This window comes from Onychomys torridus, chromosome 8 (assembly GCF_903995425.1).
Source record: "Onychomys torridus chromosome 8, mOncTor1.1, whole genome shotgun sequence".
Lineage (NCBI taxonomy): Eukaryota > Metazoa > Chordata > Mammalia > Rodentia > Cricetidae > Onychomys > Onychomys torridus.
This window is the reverse complement of record NC_050450.1, coordinates 92,448,019-92,472,750: the sequence shown is the minus strand read 5'-3', so window position 1 is coordinate 92,472,750 and position 24,732 is coordinate 92,448,019. Positions and strand designations below refer to the sequence as shown.

Below are 24,732 nucleotides of genomic sequence, written 5' to 3'. Positions count from 1 at the left end.
ATCCGTGCCTGCCCGCAACCATATCAGCAATGTGGCTGAACGATGTAAAATACAGTGATATCTTACATCGGATTAGGAAGCATTTTAAGTAGAGTGAATGGGGGTCCCATCCTGAACAAAATGCCTGTGGAACATTCTAATAGAAATGTCTAATTGACCTGGCATTCTAACAAGTGGTTGGCCACAGACACCATTTCTTTTAATGATCTGTAGATAATGGAAGCCACAGGAATAGGCAAATTTGCTAGGAAGAATATGTAGGGTGAGGAAAAGGCTAAAACAGGCCCCTTGAAGCCATCAAGTGTCAGAGGGGCTGGTAGGGCCCTGCAAGGGAGATTGATAAAAACCAGAGCAGTGGGGGAGGTGCTGGCAACAGGGGGCTGTGTTATCAAAGCCACAGAGGATGCTTTAAGAGGAAGGAGAAAACCTGGTGTGGTGGGAGAAGCCTTGAGGGCAAGGAAGATAAAGAGGGCACAGGCCTTATATGGCAGGAACAAGATGCCAGCTGCAGACGGGAAGTGAGGGCACTCAGAAAAAGAATACACTTGCTGGGTGTGCGCTAAGCTGTTTCCCAAGGGCCTGACCTTCGACAATATTACTATGTCTGGCTTTCTTTGGTTGCTTGGTTTTTTGATATGGGCTCTCGTGTAGCCCAGGCTGGCCTCTAACTTGCTATATATAGCCAATGACAACTTCGTACTTCTAATTCTCCTATCTCCAACTGTCAAGCACTAGGACTACAGGCATGTACCATGATACCCAGTTTTATGTGGTGCTAGGGATTGATCCCAGACATCTTTCTACCAACTAAGCTATATCCCAGCTCCTATAACTGGTTTTTTGACAAAAGTTAGGGACTTCAAATTTAACTGAATGCTAAATATATTAAAATTCAGGCCAAGGAAAAGAACAATGTGGGCTGTGTATGTAGCTCACTTAATAGAGTGTTTGCCTAACATTCATGACAGTGTGGGTTCTATCCCCAGCATAGTATAAGCTGGGTGTATAGCACAGCCCTGTAATCCCTGTGCTCAAGTAAGTGGCAGCAGAAGAATCAAAAGTTCAAAGTCAACCTCAGCTATATAGTGAATGTGAGGCTAACTTGGGATATATGAGACCCTGTCTCCAAAAAAGTGGGTGGAGGGAGCCTGATGAAATGCCTCAGTAAGTAAGAGCTTGCTGTACATGCCTAGAAACCTTAGTTTGATCCCTGAAAGTCACGTGAAAGGCTGGACTCTGTAATTCCAATGGAAGCTAGCATGGTAGGAACAACAGGAGAGGCCCTGCTTCAGCAAGAAGGAAAGCAAGAACTGACTGCCTGAAGTTGTCCTTTGACTTGTGTATGTGTGCCATGGCATGCACACACTTACCCATGAGCATAGGCATGCATGAGTTTGAGTGTGCATGAGTGTGTGCACGCACATGCCACACACACACTAATGACAAAGAAGAAAAATTTTAAATTTTAAAATGGAGCTGGAGAGACGGCTCAGTGGTTAACAACACTTGCTGCTCTTGCAGAGGTTCTCAGTTCTGAGTTCAGTTCTCAGCATCAGTGTTAGGCAGCTTACAATTAATTGCATGTAACTCCAGTTCCAGGAGATCTGACGCCCACTTTTAGCCTCTTCAGGCACACACATACACACACACACACACACACACACACACACACACAGCATAAACTCACACAAAAATATGCACATATACAAAAATAAAAACAAATCTTTAAAAATAATAATATTTTTAAAACAAATAATCTACATTTGGGAGCTAACGCTTATTGAAACCTAATTCCAATCAATAGGTAAACGTATTCGATGTTGGATAACAGCAGGGTACAAAAGTAGTTGCAAGATGTTAAGTTTAAGTAGGTCAACCAGTGTTCTAGTTTGGTTTTTTGTTGCTGTGACAAACACCATGACCAAAAGCAACTAAGGGAGACCACAGCAGAGATCTCAAGGCAGGAACTGAAGCAGAAATCACAGAGGAACACTGGTCACTGACTTGCTCCCCCAGGCTCAGTCAGCTACTTCTCTTAATACAGCCAAGGTCATACTTGCCTAGGGTTAGCACCTCCCACAGTGGGCTGGGCCCTCCCACATCAACCAGCAATCAAGAATATACCCCACAGACCAGTCTGAGGGAGGCGATTGCTCAACTGAGGTTCTCCCCTCCCAGGTAGTTTGTGTCAAGTTGACAAAAAAACTAACCAGCATTCTCAGGATCAGAAATAAGTAAAATGCTCTAAAAGAACTCATTGGATAGGCTGGAGAGATGAGTCAGCCATTTAAGGGTAGGCTCACAACCAAAGGACAAGAGCTCATCAGAGTACTTCAAATAATGTGGGCTTGCCATGGATCAGTAGAAAACCACTATAACAGACTATTAACTGGGTGAACAGTAGTCAGAAGAAAGTCTCTGTGTGTGTGTGTGTGTGTGTGTGTGTGTGTGTGTGTGTGTGTGTGTGTTTTCCAAGCACTATCCACCTTGGTGGGATTTTTGTTTGTCTTGTTGGAGTTTTGTTTTTGTTTTGGGGGGTTGTTGAGGGGAAGGGTGGTTTGGTTTGGTCTTTTGTTTTGGAGACAGGGCATCCCTATGTAGTACTGGCTCATCTGGGCTATGTAGAAGAGGCTATGTGGTGGTATTTGTAATCTAAGAAATAAAGCTTGCCTGAAGACCAGAGGATAGAGCCAGCCACAGAGTTAAAAAACATAGGGGTCAGGCAGTGGTGGCACACACCTTTAATCCTAGCACTCTCTGAGTTCAAGGCCACACTGGGCTACATGAGATTGATCCAGTCTAGGAGAGGAACAGAGCCAGGAAGGGTGGCACACACCTTTAATCCTAGTATGTGGGAAGCACACGTGCCTTTAATCTCAGCACTAGGAAGGTTGAGATAGGAAGTGAAATGGCTGTCAGGAAAAAGGCATAGAAGGTGTGAGGAGACAGGAACTAGGCTCTTTTGGCTGAGGACTCAGAGGCATTCAGTCTGAGGATTTGGCAAGATGAGAAGTGGCTGTGGCTTGATCCTTTGTCTCTCTGACCTTTCAGCATTCACCCCAATATCTGCCTCCAGGTTTTGTTTTGTTTTGTGGGTTTTTTTTTTTTTTTTTTGGTTGTTTTATGGTTTTTTGTTTGGTTGGTTGGTTGGTTGGTTTGGTTTGGTTTTTGGTTTTTCGAGACAGGGTTTCTGTGTATAGTTTTGGTTCCTGTCCTGGATCTCACTCTGTAGACCAGGCTGGCCTCAAACTCACAGAGATCCGCCTGGCTCTGCCTCCCAAGTGCTGGGATTAAAGGCGTGTGCCACCACTGCCTCGGCTGGCTCCAGGTTTTTATTAAGACCATTTAGGATTTGTGCAATAAGGCTAACCTGGAACTCACAGAGATCTGCCTGCCTCTGCCTCCAAGGCGTGTACTGCCATGTCTGGCTCCACCTTGGTTTTGGTGCAGGGTTTCACATTGGCTTGGAGTTTGCCAAGTAGATTAAGCTGGCTGGCCACTGAGTTCCAGCAACTTGCCTATCTGCTGGCTCTGCCCTGGGATTACCATTGTGTGACACTACACGTGGCTTTTTCCATGAGTTCTAGGGACTGGACTCAGGTCCTCATGCTTGTAAGGCAAGCACTTACTGACTGAGCTAATTCTCCAGCCCTGGATGCCCTTTCCTATGGGGCAGGAACTTTGGAAAAAATAGATTCTAAGCTCAAAATCCACCTCCTCTGGTTTACAAAACTCCTTTGAACAAGTCAACACTTGAGTTGACACACCCTATATGACAGAAAAGCTCAGGGTATACAATAACCACAAATTCAACATTACTCGTGTTGTGTGGTTGCTATAGAATGTAAACACAGCTTTAGATTGTTTTTAACACAGCTTTGGACTGTTGAATAAAAGTTTCCAATTAATCATCGGTGATGGTTCATCTTAATGTCAACATGACAGCTTTTAAAGTGACCCAACCATGGAAATGGTCTCTGGGACTGTCTGTGAGGGAGTTTCTACATTAGGCTCATTGAGGCGAGAAGACCCTAAACGTGGGTTGCAAGATTCTGTGGCATGGGGTCCCAGACTGAATGAAAAGAACAAAGGAGCTGAGCAGCAGCCTGCCTCTCTCTGCTCCCTCAGTGCAGGTACACTGTGACCAGTCACCTCAAGTGCCTCTTTCCATGCCTTCCTCACTAGAATGGACTGCACACTGAACTGTGAGCGTAAAGAACTCCTCTCTTTTTGGAGACGGGGTACCTGGCTGTCCTGGGTCTCACTATGTAGACCAGGCTGGCTTGGTCTACGACTCACTTGGTCTCCATCTCCCAAGTGCTAGGATGAAAGGCATGTGACACCACGCCTAGCAACCCTTCTATTAAGTTGCTTCATCTGTCATTTTGTCAGAGCAACAAGAAAAGTGATTAGTGCACAGTCCCACAGCATTCTAAACTATCACAATAAATCTACAGTGCGGCTCAGCTTATAGGGTCAAGTTTTAAGAAAGACATCTCTTACCCATCCCTTTCTTTCCATTCCCACCAACAGACTCTCTCGTCTTTTACCTGATATGGCAGACCATTTCCAAGGATGGCCGGAGCTGAGGGTGCACCTTAGTGCTTGTCTAGCATTTGCAAAGCTATGGTCTGATCTCCAGGTGGAGAGGAGTGGTATCAAACGTGACCCAACAACCCCTCCCATAGGGCCTACCATTTGCAGGGGCACTTCATCAAGAGATGGAGCTTGTTTTCCTCCTAGTGGATCCAGACTAATCATGTGTCTTAAACTGACAAACAAGAAACAAAGGATTTGACTTATAGATCTAGGTTTGAAGGGGACTCACAGCTTGTTTTCAGTCTTGCTTGACAGCCACCAATTCAAGCTAGGAAAGGCCACCGATTGGTGAGTGACCAGTGTATGTAAAGAAAGGTTTTGTGGGGGAGAATTGAGAGGCTGAGATAATAGTAAGACCAAGCCTTAGACCCACGGGTAAAGCTGTCCTACAGCTCTAGCTATGTCAATAATGACAACATTCTGTGTCCATGTGACTCTCTTACCACACAGGTCTTTGGGATGTGACTAGAATATCTGAAGAATTTCACTGGATTTAAGCTGAACTTTAAATAGCTAGAGACAGTTATGTAGGTCAGCACAGACACCTATTCCCACTCTAATTCAGCTAACACAACCCCACTAAAAGAACAGGACATGGGGGCAGCTGAAAATTGCCTCAGTACCTGTCCTTCACGGTACTACAGGTATGTAGGCAATGCCTAGAGATGGTTTCACATCTAGCTTAGAGGAGTCCAAACACAAAGTTAACTTTTAGAAGTTTTCCTTGTCTGATGAAAGGCGAGATTTTTTTTTTTTTGGTTTTTCGAGACAGGGTTTCTCTGTGTAGCTTTGCGCCTTTCCTGGAACTCCCTCTGTAGCCCAGGCTGGCCTCGAACTCAGGCCTGGCTCTGCCTCCCAAGTGCTGGGATTAAAGGCGTGCACCACCACCACCCGGCTGAAAGGCGAGATTTTAATAGTTCCTTGATTTGTTCAGAGGACCTGGCAAAAAAAAGCAGATGTTAAACCTCCTGTTTGTGTCTGAATCTACATCCATCATTTAAATCCATATTTATTTCCCTCTTCACTGAAGTTGAAGTTTTACATCATCTTAAACAGGTAGCACAAACTGTAGTTTTCAGTTACACTGATTTTCTTTTTTCTATTATGAGCCAAGGTGTCATGCAGTCCGGGCTTGCCTCGAACTCACTATCTAGTTTGTAAAATACTATATTCTAGATCCTTCTGCATCCAGCTCCCAAGGCAGGCATGTAATGTCAAAACATGTCTGGTTTGGGTGGTATGGCGATCCACACAAACGGCTTCGTGCATACTAGGCAAGTGCACAGCCTAGTCGTTTTGTGTTTTTTGTGTTTGTTTGTTTTTTGTTTTTCGAAACAGACCATAATCTCTTTGAGTACAGGAATCCTATTCGTTTCAGGAATTGTTATGTTCCAAAAACCCCTCGATTTTCCTCAGAGGCCTGAGTACGAATTCCAGGAGTGGATAATGATCTAAACTCAAAAGACTTTATCAAATTCAACCCCAAACTAGTATTTTACTCTTCGCTGAATCTACCGGGCACAATGCAAAACGGCCAAGGAATTTTCTCAGAGGCCTGAGTACGATCCAGGAGTGGATAATGATCTAAACTCAAAAGACTTTATCAAATTCAACCCCAAACTAGTATTTTACTCTTCGCTGAATCTACCGGGCACAATGCAAAACGGCCAAGGCGCGAAGCCAGACCTAAGCTCCGCCATGCAAAGCGGGACTACCGCATCCCTCTCTCCAGGTCCATCCTACCAGTTGCTCTTTGGGCGTGGCCTAGTTAGCGTGGCCGATTGGGCGTGGCGTGCGTAGGGAAAGGCGTGGCTGAGAAGAGGCACTTCCGATTGGGTCCAACCCAACGATTTCCGGTAGCACTCGACAATTTCCGGCTGCAGGCTCCGCCCCCGCCGGCTTCCCTCGGGTATTTCCGACATCTCTCGGGCTTTTCCGTCTCGCTCTCGTTTGGCTCTCTCCACTTCGGATATTTCCGTGTCGCGCTCGGAGGAGCTCGGCAACCACTCGGCCTCCCCCATCCCCCGGTAACGGTCGCTGGTGAGTTTAAATGAGCCGGGGCTGGCCGGGCCGGAGCCGCTACGGGGGGGGGCCTGAGGCACTGCAGAAAGTGGGCCTGAGCCTCAAGGATGACGGTGCTGCAGGAACCTGTCCAGGTAATGCTAGGCCTGGCGCCATGCCTGGGTCGCAAGCAGCGAGCAGCCACTTCGCGGCCTGCTGCGGCCTAGGCCCCGCTTCTCCCGCCTCCCTTGCGGCGAGCCTTACCTGTCTTTCGTTTGTCCCGAGGCCTTTCCAGCGGCCTCGGCCGAGCTTAGCCCGGGCCCCGCATTACTTCTCGCCTCTCCTGCGAGTCGTTTCCCGTCGGTACTGGCTTCCGGCCATACTCCCCTCCTGTTAGTGGGGGCCCTGCCGGCGGTGGGGAACGAGGGGCCGAGATGGCGCCCCGAGTGCTCGGCGCCCCGGGGCCCGACACAAGCGCCTTTGAACCGAGCTGGTGGGATTTCCCCCCGATGGGGCAAGTTTCCTGGTGTTTTCTTGGTTGTGTTTTACGTGAGATGGTCGAGGGAAGGAGGTAAAATTATCCGTGGTTTTGGTACTAGTTTTTGTTTCGGTAGCAGACTTTCTGGCCCGCCTTACCGTTCTCGCTCAGTGGATTTCCCACCGGACAATGACGATCAGAGAAGGAACTCCAGAGCCAGTGCTGCGGGGCAAACAGCCGAGCAGGGGAGGGGCGAAAGGGCAGCCTGGATTTTGCCATTACCTGGGATGGGTACCAGGAGGCATTTTATCGTGCAGATTTAGAAGGTGTTTAGGAAATTAGAGATAATTGCTTTCCCATCCATTTCACTATTCGTCCATTCCTTAACCACACCAAGGTATGCGTTGACGCACACGGTGCTGTTGTCAGAAGAAACCCTGGTGGGGTTTAACTGTGTGATGCAGTGCCAAGTCATTTTTTTCTCCCTGCCATTTCTGAAGGAACTGAACCTTGTCCCTTCCTGATGGACTAGGTTTGGGAGATTTTTCATTCTACCGTATGATCTTTGACATGTCCAGAGTTGGCCTCCATTAAATTACTGTCATTAAGCCATAAACTTTATTTTGAAGTTATAAAGCAAACCGATTTTAGACATTGCTGCGAATTGCCTTAGGTAAGACTGTGGCGACAAATAGTAAATATTTTAATGCGTCAGTACAGCATTTCCTTAATTTCCCATTGCAGCGTAAAAATTGTTTTCTCTAGTTAGCCTTATCTCCAGCTGTTTACATGGTGACAGCTATTAGTGTTTGAATTAATATACTTCTGGATTATAGCTTCAGAGCTGTATGTGTCTCTGTACGTTGTATCAGTTCTTCCAAAGCTGCATTTCTTTCCAAATTTCTCTTCCTAGTGTAGAGTCCCTCATAAGGCCCTTTTGAGGTCTAACATGAAATTAAATGGATAAGGAGGTTATTCACATGATTATTTTTTCATGCTGTAGTTTTGTCTTACTGATTCTTTTGCTTTTCTGGACCCAAAAGGCTTCTAAAGAAATTGATATGATAGTTGCAATGATAGTATGTAAACCATTACTTAATAATTTTGACTTATGTAAAAGCATGAGAGTAGACTATATTTATAGGAGATAGAATCCAGCAGGTTTCTTCTTTGTTTTTAAAGTATTGTTAGCAATAATACTCTTATTATATCTAAGACTAAAAAGTGAAATTTACCTCCTTCCCTCCATAATACTTTGTCCATTAGATTTTAGGATAATAGTAAGAAGTTTTAAGGTGTAAGGGGGTGAGAATTTGGGTTATAATTTATAGGAGGCAAGAGGATCAGGAGTTCAAGGTCATCCTCAGCTATAGAGCAAGTTCAAGGCCAGCATGAGCTACCTGAGACCCTGTCTCCAAAAAAAAAAAAGCAACCAAAAACAAAAGGAGCAGTTAAGGGGGGGTCTCAGACAGTGGGAGAAATAAAAACTATGATCAGGAGGAATGCTGTTAAAAATGAGAAAGAGCTGGAATGAAAGGAAGATAGTAAGATTTTTTTTAATGGTTTTTCGAGACAGGGTTTCTCTGTGTAGCTTTGGGGCCTGTCCTGAAACTCACTCTGTAGACCAGGCTGGCCTCGAACTCACAGAGATCCGCCTGTCCCTGCCTTCCGAGTGCTGGGATTAAAGGTGTGTGCCACCACACCTGGCAAGATAATTTTTTTTTTAATTACTCATTCCGTGTTGTATTAGGATAAAAGTAGTGTTGAAAATATTTTCTTTGCTTTGTTCCTGGTAGTCCAGGCACAGGGAAAAGTTGACAGAAATAGTACTCGATTGTTTGTTCCAATTTTCCCCTTGTCAAGCTTTTACATGGACTACCCAGTGGAATGTGCCATATAGGCTTCAATATAAGCATCTCCCCAAGTCAGTGCTCATAGAAGAAGTATTACTTTGTATTTGAGTCTTCACCAAAAAATCTTTCATATTTCAAAGCAAACATTTATTTTGTAGCAGGGTCTCCCTGTGTAGCCCTGGCTGGGATTAAAGGCATTCACCACAGTGCTAATTTGGATGTCTGTAAAAGTTCACCTGGTAAAAGTGGTGGTGTTTTGTTGGCGGGTGTTTTATTTGACATTTACTTGTGTGTGTGTCATTCTGTCTTGGCGGCAAGCATCTTCACCTCTGAGTCATTTCACCAGCTCTGTTGCTCTTGCTTTAAGAGGGAGGCGTTTTATATAGATGCATCAATTGATAAAGCTTTATCAATTATTTCTGCAAGTTAAGTTTCACAGAAGTATTGGATGAAATTGTAAACAAGTCTTTTGAAAATGATTTTAATATGCAATAGAGTAACTGGATGCAAAAACCTTGCATGTTAGTTAACCTGCACCTGAAACTGACCAGAGGCAGGAAGAAGTTCAAGGTCAATCTGAGATCCTGTCTCAAACACCAAAACAAAATAAAGTAATTTCGTACTATCTGTATACATATCATCCTTTTAGAGTTTTATTAAATAGTGAAGAAGTACTTTTGGCTTGGGGTAAGATGTCCTCAAATGGCATCTAGGATTGATTCAAAGAGTACCTACCATACTGTGGTTACTCTGTGAGAAATATGATCAAGAGTGAAGCCAGTAAGTAGTCTTAGAGGCAAAGGTATCCAAAGTGGAGTAGAAGGTTTTAGAGGTAGAATTTTAGGAAATAACTTGTTTCACCGGTAAGTAGAACTGGTGAAACGAGGGGCAGGGCAGGGGGGAATTCCTGGAGTTGGTATCAAAAATGGCTGCCTGAATTTTATTTTGGAGGTGCTATTTAAAAATAAAAGATCCAGCTGGATGTGGTGACACATGCCTTTGATCTTAGCACTTGGGAAACTGGTAAGGTCCAGGCAGGTGGATCTTTGTTAGTTAAGGCCAGTCTGGTCTACATAGTGAGTTCAGGATAGCCAGGGCTTCATAGTGAGAGACCCTGTCTCAAACAAAACAAAATTAAAAATTCCCCAAAGCAAAAACTTACCCCCCAGAAAAATAAGAAATGCCTTTCTGCGAACTGTTAGGATTAGGGCAGATTCAAGAGCGAATCTGTCATTTAGGAATTCTGTTTTAAAGATAACTTGTGAAACCACCAACTATAGAGACATCATTCTTAATCTTAGGGTTCTAGTCCTGAGAACAGGAAGAGTGATTAGCAGGAAAAATTGGATGTTAAGTATGCATTTGATTATACAGATATTAATAAAGGAATTTAGGAAAGAGACATCTTTGTAGGTCGGAAAATAAAATGGGAACGGCTTTTTGGGCAAGTAGAGTTTGAAACCTAAGGAACTGAAGAGGAGGAATATTCTTGGCATGAAATGAATGGCATGAGGAAAAGCCCAAAGACGAGGGTATCGTTCCTCAGAAGGATAGTAACTACTGTGTTCTTAACTAGAGTAGACGTTGGAAACAGGGTTTGCACAACCAGAATCAGCTTGCAGGAGACTTAGCGTTGAAGCTGAAAGGTTTAGATTTAATGGGTTAATAATGAATCTTGGGCTGTCTTTGCACCCAGTTCTTTGTAGCCCAGGCTGGCCTATAACTTAGTATCCTCTTGTCTCTGCCTCTGGAGTGCTGGGATTACAAACTTGTGCCACTACCCCTGGCTGCAAGAAAATTTTAGTAGAGCTTTGTAATGAAAGCAGTGTGTTGGGAATAGTGATCTGATTTTATTGGTAAGGAGGAAAAGACAGAGATAGACTGTTAGGATGGCCCGATACATGGTAATGTGGGCCGAGTTTTTTAGTTTTGGCAGGATTGACTTTTTGGAGAAAGTGGTGTGGGTTACCTGTTTATTAAGGAGTGTTTTACTGCATCTCTGTTTATTTACCAGATGCCTCCTCCATTTTGAGGCCCAAAATGCCCCCCACCAGACATGGCCAAATGTGGGGTCAGAGAATCATCTAGATAAAGAACCATCATAGAGAGCTAGGTATGGACAATGTGTCTGTAATCCCAGCACTTGGGAGGTAGAGGCAAAAGCTCAGGAGTTCATGGCCTGCCTCATCTGTGTTTTAAGTTTGAGACCAGCCTGGGCAAAATGAGACCCTGTCTCAAAAAGCAGAAATAAAAAGCAACCAATCAGATAAATAAAAACTAGAGTTATAGAAATAGAAATTAGATTCTGATGTATAAGATAAATTCTACAGTGGCATTTTTGGTTAGGGTTCTTTCCTTTTCTTCCTCCATCTATCCCTCCCTCCCTTCCTCCTTCCCTCTCTCCATCTCCCTCCCTTTTTTATACCTTACATTTTATGAAGCTTTTCTTACTCATTGCTTTTCTGGTCTTTTTGGTTTTTCAAGACAGGGTTTCTCTGTAGTTTTGGAACCTGTCCTGGACTAGCTCTGTAGACCAGGCTGGCCTCAAACTCACAGAGATCCACCTGCCTCTGCCTCCCAAGTGCTGGGATTAAAGGTGTGCGCCACCACCGCCCAGCTGCTTTCTTGGTCTTAAAGAAATATTTTTTTTCATCAAATACAAGACCAAACAGTTCATAGCAGTCACATTTAAATCTGAGTACAGTGTACATTTAAAATATTTGAGCTGGGTGTGGTGGTGCATGCTTAGAATCCCAGGACCTGGAAAATGGAAGCAGGACCATGAATTTGAAGCCAGCCTAGGTTACATAGTGAGAACCTGTCTTCAAATACACAAATAAAATTATATTTCAGTGAGTTGTGACAGTGGATGGAATCCTAGCACTTGAGAGGCAAAGGCAAGCAAATAAGGAGTTCAAAGGCATTCTCTACCTCATAAGAACTCTGAGGCAAGGTTGTGCAATGGAACCCTTTTTTTTAAGCAACCAAAACCTCACTTTGGGTCTCTTCCTTAGCTTACTAGCATTCCTGGGAATACTTTTTTTCTTAGGATTTGTGTGTTTATGCACATGCCCCTATATGCTTGCAGGTGCCCTTGGAGGCCAGAAGAGGGTGTTAGATCACATGGTACTGAATCCAACAGGTTGTTGTGAGCTGCTCCATGTGGGTCTTGTAAACTAAACTGAGTTCCTTGGGAAAAGCAGCAAGCGCTTTTCACTACTGAGCCATCTCCAGCTCCCCTGTTCTTTCCTTAGTAAGGTGGCTATTTCTATTCCATATTTAACATAGAAGACACAACCTTTCTCCATCTCTCCTTGTGGTAGCTGTGAGAATCTTCACCTAACCTGTATTTTTTTTTCTTAAACCCTACTTAGTGAAAGTTATCCTTAAGCTTCAAGAAGAAGACCTCCCCACCAAAAACAAAAACAAAAACAAAAAACAAAAAAAAAAGTTTGGTATTGTCAGAGTAGATGGTAGGACAGGAAGATGACTCGGCCACCGAAGGAATGGCTACACAAGCATGAGGACCTGAGTGAGAGTGGATGCTAGCAGACATGCAAAAAGCCAAGCTCACAAAACCTCAAGTCCTAGGTTTATCGGGGAGGCCCTGTCTCAAGAGGATAAGGCAGAAGAGGGTGGAGATGGCCATCAGATGTCTTCCTCTGGCCTCTGCACAGTGTGCTCATCCATCCATCCGCACACACTTGCATACAGTGCACAGCTGAAAAAGTTGTTTGGTTTAAAGGTGGAGAGCAACCGAGGGAGACACTTGGCATCAGTCTCTGGCCATACCCAAACACACGATACATGCACATACCACGTACATACAGAGTACATAGCAGGTAAGAATGTACAGCTTTATGCTGTTGGCTCATCTTTCGAATGAATACAGCCCAGGACTAGATCATTAATTTCCGCAGTGGAATGTCTCCTACACATTTTGTTGGAAAGGAAGAAGGAAAGAATGCTGCTCTGTTTGGCTTCTAACTTTGTTTAGCAACTTCTCACCCGTCTGGCTTTTAATCTGTAGAAGTGGTGCCCTGGGTGCTGTCCGTCTGTTGGACAGGGTGCTGAGTTTAGCTCTGTGTTCATCATCAGCTACTAATCTGCAATGATAGAGAATAGTCCATTCCACATCCCCTTCCCTCAGTGAATGGCATATTACTCAGGCATTGAGAGATACCTGTGCAGAAATTTGGGATGGCCCATCTCTTTGCTGAGCTAATGAAGGATTGTTGTTCTGGGCAAAACTTTTTCCTTTTTTTTTTTTTAATTTCTTTATTTTGGGACAGAATCTTATTATTTGCTCCAGACTGGCCTGGTTCTATTTAGCCCATGTGATAAAGGCTCACAAGTGACTTGGTCATCTGATTAATGTCAGGAATCATCCTTATCTACCTGATTTGGCTATAGAGATCCTAGGAAACATTCAAGAAATAATTGCTGAGTCGAGTTAGAATTAATTTCTTCTGTCTTGTTGTTTTCTCAGTGACATTTTGGCAGGTTGTTATATAATCCAAATATTGGAGTTCTCTAAGTAGAACATCTGCAGTTTATCACATTATATTTTAATCTTAGTATCATTTTTTTAGTATCATTTTATTTTATGTACTATCTACCACCAAACCCAAAATCTCTGACAGAATTAGAACTAGAAAAACAATTTGTTTTTTATCCTCTTTGATAACTAGTGTCCATTGCCCACATTCTGTCCACCCTTATCTCCTTACACTGTCTTTCTTGATCTTTTCTTCATATAATACTGAACCTACAGGACATTTGTTTACATGCGTACATTTATTATTGGCTAGAAAAGATTTTTTTCCTGGGATTGTATGAACTCAGTATTATATATTTTAGAATAATATTAGGTAAATAAATAGTAATATTTTAGAACAATACCTAGGTCCATCTATTTTCCTGAAATTTTTTTAAACTTTTTTTTTAGAGTGGAATAGTATTTCATGCTTTATATATACCAAAGTTTTATTATCTGTTGATGGACAACCAGGTGGTTCTGGTTAAAAAAAAAATTGTATATCCAATAAAAGAACAATAAATAAGGGGTACAGATATCCCTATGGAAGACAGGGTATGGAGTTCTCTGGGGATAGCCCAGGAGTGAAATGGCTGAATCTACAATGACTATATTCATTTGCAGCTCCACCCACAATGAATAAAGGTTCCTGCCTCTCTGTCTCTCTGACATTTGTTGTCAAAATTTGTTGATGATGATAGCCTTTCTGACTTTTTGAAAACTGTCTCTTCAGTTCATTTGCCCATTTGTTAATGGGTAGTTTTATGGTATTTAATTTCTAGAATTCTTTGTAAATTCTAGATGTTAGTCCTTATCTGAAAGAGAGAGTATAGCTGGTAAAGATTTTCTTAGTCTGTGGGCTGTTAACTCTAATTGTTTCCTTTGCTGTATAGAAACTTGAATTTTCATGTAGTTCCATGTGTTGGTAATTGGGGTTAGTTCCTGTGCTGTTGATACTCTACTTTAAAAGTTCTTACCTACCCCAATACTTCAGTATACCCTGAAGGGTATTCTCCCTGTTTTCTTCTAAAAGTTCCTGGGGTGGGTTTGTTTGTTTGTTTGTTTGTTTGTTTGTTTTTCCAAGACAGGGTTTCTTTGTGAAGTTCTGACTGTTACTGAAACTCTCTCTGTAGACCAGGCTGGCCTCAAACTCACAGAGATCCACCTGCCTCTGCCTCCTGGGTGCTGGGATTACAGGTGTGTGCTAACATTGCCTGGCAACACAGTGATGCCTAAAACGGGCATGAATCAGCTTTTAACTTAGGTCTTGAAACATTTAAATTGATTTTGTTCAGGTGAAAGATGTGAGTCTAGTCTCGCTCTTCTGCGGAGAGACCCACTGCTGCCGTCACCTTTGTCTGCTAGGCGATCTTTTCTCCAAAGGACGCTTCTGCCACCTCTGTCAAAAGATAAACTTGGCCACTTTATTTCCAAATGTAGACCTGATAGCAGTGACTCTGTAGATGAAGAGAACACACGAGTGAGGATGTGTTTGTTTGAACAAGGGGTCTCACTGTATATGTCAGGCCGACCTCACACTCACTGGATTGGCCTGCCTCTGCTTGTTGGGCAGGCGCTGGGACTAATGTGCCATCACACCCCTTTGATCTGAGAGTGTGGGTTTTTTCCTTTCGTTTTTTGGTTTGGTTTGGTTTGGTTTTCGGTTTATTCGAGACAGGTTTCTCTGTAGCCCTGGCTGTCCTAGAACTCTGTAGACCAGGCTGGCCTGTAATTTACTGAGATCCTCCTGTCTCTGCCTCCTGGGTGCTGGGATTAAAGATGTGTGCCGCCACCACCACCACCCAGCTGGTCTGTAGTATATTAAACACCTGAGTTCACGCTTACCAACCCATATTTTTGTTTTTAAGATTTGGCTTCCTTGGGGTTGGGGATCTAGCTCAGTGGCAGAGCGCTTAGGCAAGCACAAGGCCCTGGGTTCAGTCCTCAGCTCTGGAAAAAAAAATGATTCAGCTTTCAAACTGTATGATTTAAGAAAAACAAAATCACCCAATGACATTGACCAAACCTTGTGAAGTGACTTTTTCATAATTTCTTATTGCTAGTAGAAACTTGAATCCAAAGTGTTTAAAGGCTTTGAATATCCCAGTTAATAAGCAAAATAAAGAACTTTAAGTTGGCTAGATCTTTTGCTACTTAATTTTTTTTTTATCTTATTATGTGTGTGTGTATGTGTGTGTGTGTTTTGTTTTGTTTTTCTTTGAGTTTCTCTGTGCAGCTTTGCACCTTTCCTGGAACTCACTCTGTAGACCAGGCTGGCCTCAAACTCAGAGATCTGCCTGGCTCTGCCTCCCAAGTGCTGGGATTTATTTAAGGCCTGCACCACTGCCACACTGCTATAGAGTCTGTTTTTAATTGGGAGATACTGTGTGTACATGAGTGCAGGTTCCTGTAGAGGACAGATGCCATAGCCACTAGAGCTGGAGTTACAAGTGGTTGTGAGCCTCTTGATGTGGGTACTGGGAATTTATTTAACTCCAGTCCTTTGCTGGAGTAGTACCAGCCCTTAACTGAGTCTTATGTTTTAAATGAAGAGACTCAACAAAGCACAGCAAAAATAAATAAATGAACAAATAAATAAATAAATAAATATGTGTGTATATTTAATACTATCCATAATGGATTTTAATTAAAACTGGTAATAAAATCAGATAAAATTTTAAGAGGAGGCTTTTTTTTGAGAATAAGAAATTGCATGAGATAGCTTACTTTATATATATATATATCTATATTATATCTAGTGTGTCACTGTCGTCTTACTGTATCAAGCTGGAAATGTTGCTGTGGTCTGCACAACTCGACATGTCTTATTGGGAGGCTCACTTTTCTCTTTGTTTTCATGCTCTGAACTAGTAGGTTGGCTCAGTAATAACTACGAGGAAATTTTAGGGGAAAATTTTTTCAAGGAAAGAAAGTTCTGTTATGGACTAAAGTTTTTATTTTGAGATAGGGTCTTTCTGGTCCTGGCTGGCCTGAAACTCACAGAGATTTTTTTCAACCTCTCAAGTGTTGGAATTAAAGACATGTACTTTTTTTGCCTAGATCTCTTTCTTTAGGATTAGTTCTGTAATTATGATTAAATTCATTAACCAGCCAATTAAAACTTTTCTGGTATGGAATAAATTTGGTTGAATCACTAATGCAATCATTTACTTGTATACTTAGCCAACACTCGTGACTTGGTATTTAAAAGCCATTTCCTTCCTGTTCTTAGTGACTGTGATTTTTAAGACACTAATAATGTAGTAGTCGTCAAAATACAAAAGAGAAAGGAATTCCAGGGCTGGGCAGAGCACTTGTTCTTGCAGAAGACTAGGTTCTATTCCCAGCACTCTGAACAGCCACCCGGAACTCCAATTCAAGGGATCCAGTACCCTGTTCAGACCTCCTTGGGCACCAGGCATGCATGTGGTAGACAGACAGACATGCAGGTGAAACACCTAGCACATAAATAAATAAGTCTAAAAACAAAATGTTACATAAATAAGGAACTTTCTTGTTTGCTAACTTTCCCCTTTTCTTTCAAACATTTAAATCAATTATACAATTATTTATTGAGAGCTTATTACACACACACACACACACACACACACACACACACACGGTTCCCACAAACTATATCAGTACTTCTTACAGAGCGAGAGTATTTATGAATCTCAGAATGTATACAGCTTTCAGTATATATTTAAATGTATGACAAGCCTCAGATATACACCAGGTTTTCAGTCCATTCAAATTTTATTAGATATGCCTTTATCTGGGGAGCTCTGTAGTTTTCACAAGATTTTCAGAGTGTATAGAAATGGAAGCCATTCTTAGTGCACTATGGAATTTACTCTGAGTGTTGCAGTTTAGTGCTTAAATTAGTAATTCTGAGCTAGAAAAAGGGCTCATTTGGTAAGTGCACACCTTTAATCCCAGGCAGAGGCAGGTTGAGATCTGAGTTTGAGATCAGCCTGGTTTATATAGTGAGTTCAAGGCCAGGCAGGACTACATAGTGAAACCCTGTCTTTAAAAAAGGAGATAGCCGGGCAGTGGTGGTGCACGCCTTTAATCCCAGCACTGGGGAGGCAGAGGCAAGCGGATCTCTGTGAGTTTGAGGCCAGTCTGGTCTCCAAAGCGAGTTCCAGGAAAGGCACAAAGCTACACAGAGAAACCTTGTCTCGAAAAACCAAAAAAAAAAAAAAAAAAAAAAGAGGGAGATAGAAGGAAGAGTGGGTTAGAGATAAGCAAGATTAAGTCTTGCCAGAATCTACAAAAAGTCAGAGAAAATTTTTCACACATAGTATTACTGTCATGCTCTAAGTATATAAGTATGTGATATATACTACAGGGAAATATAAGACGGAATGGAGTCCTTGGCTAATAGCATGTGGATAAATTAGCAGCAAATATGGTTGAGCATTTGATGATTGTTCTAGATGTTCCTGCATAGCATATATTTGGTACTTTTTTAAATGGCTTTAATTGCTGCAGAATCCTAGATCCAGCAGACCTTTCTAGCAGCTCCTGTTTGTGTTTAGTGACCTTACCATTTTTTTTTCCCTCATCTCATGTTTATTTCCCAAACAATAGAAGACCCTCTTCCCAGGTGTTCTCAACCTTCCTAACACTGTGACCCTTTAATACAGTTCCTCATGTTGTGGTGACCCCCAACATAAGAGTATTTCCTTGCTATTTCATAACTGTAATTTTGCTGTTATGAATTGTAAATGTCTGCTATATGACCCACAGGTTGAAAACTACTTCTCTAGCCCCAATGAGTGTCTTTAGTGTGGTGTGATATTCATTATTGTAAATATTTCTTTCCATGAAATTGAGCATTATTGGACTGATTTGTATGGCAGTGTTTTAGAATAATTGTATTTAACTGCTGGCAGAGAAATATGACATATTTAAACATGTACATACATACATATACACAGGGACTACCTAGCCTGGAACTCACTATCTTCTCAGCCCCCTATTTAAATATATATATGTATGTATGTGTATATATATTATACAAAAGCTTTTTTTCCCTACCATATTGGTAAAAATTTGAAATCTGTCTCAAAAGGGAATGGGGGTAGGGTAGAAGGAAGAGTGGGCTAAGGGATTCTTATTTTAAACTAGGGTTTGGGAATGAACAAGTTATTGGTGAAGAAAAAGGCTATACAGAGGTGAAGATTGGAAGTTCATGCAAGGATTGAGAGAGTAAATGCTCCCACAGAGGACCCACAGGATTCCTGGCACCTGTATCTGGTCTCTCATAATCATCTCCAGAGGATCTGCCCCACCCCCAGCCTCTGCAAATGTCTGCACACGCATGTAAAGAAATACAAATAACCAGGGCTGGTAAGATGCTACAGCAAGTTAACAGACTTGAAATAAATTATAGATAAGAGCTATATATACAAGAGTATTGTGTTCAAGGCTGTGTGCCAAAAGTTACTTTGAAACTGTGTGTATTTATGTGCCTTCCCTCTGTTTACAGGCTGCTATATGGCAAGCACTGAACCACTATGCTTATCGAGACGCCGTTTTCCTCGCAGAACGACTGTACGCAGAAGGTTTGTGATCTACTCATTTGTATAGAACCATAATAAATAAATAAAAAATACATGGAATTCCATCACGTTTTATGACTATTAAGAGCCCTTTTTTCGTTCTTTGTCTTTAATCTTTTTCTTATTTTTAATTATGTGTGTGTGTTTGTACTTGTTGGGATAGTGCCCTCGGAGACCAGAAGTATCAAATCCCCTAGAGTTAGAGTTGTGAGCCCCCTAAATATGTGTGCTGGGAACTGAACTCACTATATGTTCTTAATTGCTCAGCTACCTCTCCCAACTTTCTGTCTTGTTTGTGTGTGTGTGTGTGTGTGTTCATGTGTGTTGGGTGTGTGTGCAGAAGCCATAGGACAACCTTGGGTGTTGTTTCTCTGGCATTTTTTTCACTTTGCTTATTTTTGGGGAGGGGGTACAGTCTGTCTCTGGCCTAAAACTTTTCAAGTAGGCTGGGCTGTTAGCCAGTGAGCCCCAGAATTCTTCTCCCTCCAGCTCCTAGTGCTGCAGTTAGAAGGTTCCGAAGAACTGAACTTAGGTCCTGGTACATTGAATGGAAGCACTTCACTGACTTGACCTCCCGGCTATTTGTTTTTTGTTTTGAGACAAGTTCCCACTCTGTATCCCAAGCCGCCTTCAACTCTTCACTGTCCTGCCTTGGTCTCCCAAGTTCTGGGGTTATGGTCCTGAGCTACCATGTCTGTCTGTCTGTTTGTTTGTTTTTCAGGACAGGGTTTCTCTGTGTAACAGTCCTGGCTGTCCTGGAACTCTTTCTATGGACCAGACTGACTCGAACTCACAAAGATCCTCCTGCCTCTGCTTCCCATGAGATGGGATTAAAAGTGTATACCACGATGCCTGACATTTTTTTCTTCAGAAAAATTTTTTACTGTTTTTTGTTGTTGTTGTTGTTGTTGTTTTTTAATGGGGTGGCATATGCTATGCCTTGTATGGAAATTTGAAAGAGTTGTTTCTCTTTGTTCATGTGGGTTCTGGGGATTTAATATAGGTCCTCAGGCTTGGGAGCAGCCATCATTACCAACTGAGCTATCTCCCGGGCCCCAAACTTTTCTCTATCTTGAATATAATTTGGTATCTGGTGTTCGAGAAGAACAATGATTTTTTTTTCAATCAATTCATTTTTATGCAAAAATATTTGACTCTAGTAATGAGGTTTATTTTTCCCTTCCTAGTAAAATTTAACTTTTGTCTTCCCAAGAGGTCTATTTAAAAAAATATTTCCTGGGGTTGGAGATTTAGCCCCATGGTAGAGCGCTTGCCTAGCAAGCGCAAGGCCCTTGGTTCGATCCTCAGCTACAAAAGAAGAAAAAAGAAAAATATTTCCTAAAATAAGATGCTTCCCTGGTAAAAATATTTCCTAAAATAAGATGCTTCCCTGGTAGGCTATTGAAGCGTAGAGATGTGTGTTTGCATTTCTTCTGTACTTACAGAAAATGTCATTACCTTCATTGTATCTACTACCTTGGTTCTTATAGAGAGATGATCAGGAACTGGCAGACTGGCTTTTTTTCCCCTCTGTATAGCTGACTGGCCTGGAACTTGTGTAGGCTAGACTGGCCTGGAACTTGTATAGCCTGACTGGCCTGGAACTTGTTGATTAGCCTGACTGGCCTAGAACTTGTTGTGTAGGCTAGACTGGCCTAGAACTTGTTGTGTAGGCTAGACTGGCCTAGAACTTGTTGTATAGCCTGACTGGCCTGGGACTTGTTGTATAGCCTGACTGGCCTGGGACTTGTTGTATAGCCTGACTGGCCTGGGACTTGTTGTATAGCCTGATTGGCCTGGGACTTGTTGTGTAGGCTAGACTGGCCTAGAACTTGTTGTGTAGGCTAGACTGGCCTAGAACTTGTTGTGTAGGCTAGACTGGCCTAGAATTTGAAGTGATTTATTTGATTCAACCCACTGAGTGCTGAGATTACAGATGTGGGTCACCAGCATTAACTTTCCTATCAAGAATTAATTATTTCTCCATAACTCGAATTTGAATTAATAATTGTTTTTGATTAAATGACATGCTTAATTTCTTGTTGCTAAACTTGTTTATTGACAAACTAAATACTGTGTAATATGCTGAATAGTAGCTAATTTATCTTTTCTTTTTTTCTTTTTGATGTCTTAGTACATTCAGAAGAAGCCTTGTTTTTACTGGCAACTTGTTACTACCGCTCAGGAAAGGCATATAAAGCATATAGACTCTTAAAAGGACACAGTTGTACCACCCCACAGTGTAAATACCTGCTTGCAAAATGTTGTGTTGACCTCAGCAAGTAAGTATTAAAATCTTCTTTAGTTTTGTTATACTTCCATCAAATTTTAAATAAAATTCTTCTAGCAAACTCTTGTCTTTTTTCCTCTCCTGAGTAACAGTTGAAATGTTTGTACCATTGACTATGGCATTAATTTGGTCACAGGAGAGTTCATTATAATGGTGATAAATAATTCTTTTTTGGTGCTGGAGATCTCTAACCCCGAGCATCATAAAAGCTATGCAAACACTTTTTTTTTAATTTTATAATTAATTTAATTTTACATATCAGCCACAGATTCCCCTGTCCTCCCTCCTCCCACCTGACCCCCCACAAACACTCTTTTTGTATGAGTAATACATTCGCTGCTCAGACTAGATTTGTCCATAGAGACTGAATTTTTTTTTTTTTTTCAAGGCAGAGTTTCTCGGTAGAAATTGAATTTTAATGAGTTCTGATTTTAAAGGGAGGACTGAAAATTTAAGGTCATAGATTTCTAGCTTCCCAATGATTCTAAGGCCATGATTGCCACTATTGTACAAAATACTGTTAATTTTTCACTGTATCTGTCATTAGACTCACAATGATAATAAAAGATATCTTCATGAAAAGCTTTTTACATTGACAAAGAAATTAATTTATATTTTAAAGGCTTGCAGAAGGGGAACAAATCTTATCTGGTGGAGTGTTTAATAAGCAAAAAAGCCATGATGATATTGTCACTGAGTTTGGTGATTCAGCTTGCTTTACTCTTTCGTTGTTGGGACATGTATATTGGTAAGTAAGAAATATTCAGATGACCAGAAAAAGCTCTCCTGTATAAGAATGCTCTGTATTGTACAGTGGATACTAGTTGGCTTTGTAGCCCCTAACCTTTCTCATCATGACTTCATTACATTTGTTAAAGAGTAGAAATGTTGGTCCCACTGACTCTCCACATGGTCTTAGTTGCTGATAATAGCTCCAGCAACTGTAACAAGCTCTTACCTTAGGTGAAAAGAGCGCACCTGTGTGGTTGATTCATTCCCTGAACAAAGGGAGTGAAACTTGTTTTCCTTGATGTTGAAATGTCACTGCTACCCCTTAGAAAGGCTTCAAGACAGGTTTCGGTAATAGATTGTTTTCTTCCAATATATAGTAATCTTTGAAAGGAAATTTTAATATACATAAACTCAGAATTATTATATAATAGTAACATGGGTTTCATTCATTTTTTTGAAAAATACTTTTGAAGTTGAATAGATTAATAGAAATTATTCATATTCAGACTGTTCATCAGGAATGTGATTAAAGCCTACTTCCCACCTTCCCCTCCCACCCCCCAAATGGCCAGGCCAGACAGTAGTAGCACATACCTTTAATCTCAGCACTTGGGAGGTAGAAGCAGGCAAATCTCTTTAAGAGTTTGAGGCCAGCCTGGTCTACAGAGCAAGTTCCACAGAGCTATTACACAGAGAAACCCTGTCTCTGAAGAAAGAAAGAAAAAAACCACATAGCCAGTTGTGGTGGTACATGCCTTTATGTCAACATTCAGATTAGAGCAGACTGAGCTCTTGAGTTCAAGGCCAGCCTGCTCTATGTGGTGAGTTCTGGGCCATTAGAGCTACAAAAGCAATAAATAAAACTTGAAATGACTTTTTGTGCAGAATAACCAATTTGGTTGAATATTATGGGGGCTTATTTTCAGGTGTAAAAGTGTTACATCAGGTCATTCATACCACACTTAGGAACTGGAATAAGAAAAGAGAGTATCTTCATTTCCTTAAAAATGGGGTCGGGTATAATCATGTACCTATGATTATTTTTGTCATTTGTTCAAGGAAAGTTGAGGTCCTTCTCCCTTTGTAGCTAAACAAGAAGTCTTTGGTCCTGGGAATGTTAAAAGACATAACCTACAGTGCCCACCCTGTTTGTCATAGAGAGGGAAGAAAGCAGTAGACAGAAGTTGTATTGCAGAAAGGGATTGTGATAAAAAATTGGGCACGATGTTTTTCAAATGAGAGGATACTGGTTCTCTTTGGTTAAGAAGAATAAAAGGCTCATTGGCAGAGCCCTTGTTAGCACAGTGCACCAGGCCCTGGTTCCATCCTCAGCACTGAGTGGGAAGGAAGGGGAATAGAATGCATGTACAAGAGACTTGGTAGCAAGAAAGTCATTTCTTTCCTATAAGGTGACTTCTCGAGGAAAAGATGTTTGAGGGCAATCAACTGTTTGAAGGGACTGAGTGGGGGCTTTGAAAGATGTAAAAATCTTAAGGGAAACAGAAATATTCTTTAAAAATGTGATGAAGTTAGATAGAAAAATATCTTTACTTTAGAATTGCTGAAAACAAATGTAGATGAGATAATCATAGAAGCTTAGGTCAGTCCTCAGACACTGAAGTCACTTACTTTGTGTGTGCAACATGCTTGCACTGAGGCCAGAGAAGGACGTTGGTTATATGGCTATATCACTCTACCATATTTCTTTGAATCAGGGTCTCTCTCCCTGTTCAAAGCTCAGCCTGGCTGTCACCAGATCCCATCCATTCTCCTGTCTCCACTTCCCACAGCACTGGGGTTACAGACTCACTTATGGTCATACCCAGCTCTTTTTTACATGGGTGCTCAGGTCCTGCTTGTGCAGTGAGCATTCTTACACCTGGAGCCAACTCCACAACCCCTGTATTTTTCTTTTCCTTAGCATTATGTTGAAAATATCTATGGATTGGTTTGCTACTTTTAACTTTGCTTTCAGAAAAATGGCCTTTATGCCTATTCTTCATTTCCTATTTTTAAGTTTTTTCTGTATTGTAGTAGGTGATTTAGTCAGTCTTGTGACGATTATTTTCCCTTTATTTTGTCTGAATGGTCTAGGTATGGTTTTCCTACCCCTTGTTCCTCCTCTCTCTGTCTGTTTATTGTTTCTATGGATAACACTTTCTTTTCCTCTCATTGCTAACTAGTTCTTTTACCATGAGCCCCGCCTCCAGCCCACATTCTTATCTTATATTTATGCTGTTATGTACTCACTTGAAAACTCAGAAGTGAGACTGACCTATTAATTTTCCAAAGAGTTCTTTACACTTTTCTGATGTTATACCATGCACATTAAACCATATATTTTATCCTATAGTTTCACATCAGGACAGTGGCTCTCAACCTTCCTAATGCTGCAGCCCTCATGTTGTTGTGACCACAACCATAAAGTTATTGTCATTGCTACTTCAGAACTGTAATTTTGCTACTGTTATGAATCGAATTGAAATATCTATTTACTGATGGTCTTAGGCAGCCCTGTGAAAGGGTCATTCAACCCCAAAGGGGGGCCACCCGCAGGTTGAGAACCACTGCTTCAGGGTATTCCTTTGAAAATTTCAGTCTCGTACTATTTGGTCTTTTTAAAACTTTAGGGGGTTTTGTTTGTTGGTTGGTTTGTTTAAGTAAAGCTGGGTGTA

At 41.7% G+C, this 24,732-nt stretch overlaps 2 protein-coding genes across 2 annotated transcripts in view; one reads left to right on the top strand and one right to left on the bottom strand.

Moving 5' to 3' along the window:
- Positions 1–7,132, bottom strand: part of Myl4 (myosin light chain 4) — a 41,363-nt gene extending 34,231 nt beyond the window's left edge. Inside the window, exon 1 of the mRNA XM_036198059.1 lies at positions 6,865–7,132. The gene's annotated coding sequence lies outside the window, so the exon portion shown is untranslated. The remainder of the gene's footprint in view (positions 1–6,864) is intronic.
- The window catches only part of Cdc27 (cell division cycle 27), a 36,159-nt gene continuing 18,004 nt past the window's right edge, over positions 6,578–24,732 (top strand). Inside the window, exons 1-4 of the mRNA XM_036195316.1 lie at positions 6,578–6,755; positions 18,963–19,038; positions 21,170–21,317; positions 21,948–22,073. Coding sequence (XP_036051209.1) covers positions 6,729–6,755; positions 18,963–19,038; positions 21,170–21,317; positions 21,948–22,073 — 377 coding nt within the window. The 5' untranslated portion in view covers positions 6,578–6,728. The remainder of the gene's footprint in view (positions 6,756–18,962; positions 19,039–21,169; positions 21,318–21,947; positions 22,074–24,732) is intronic.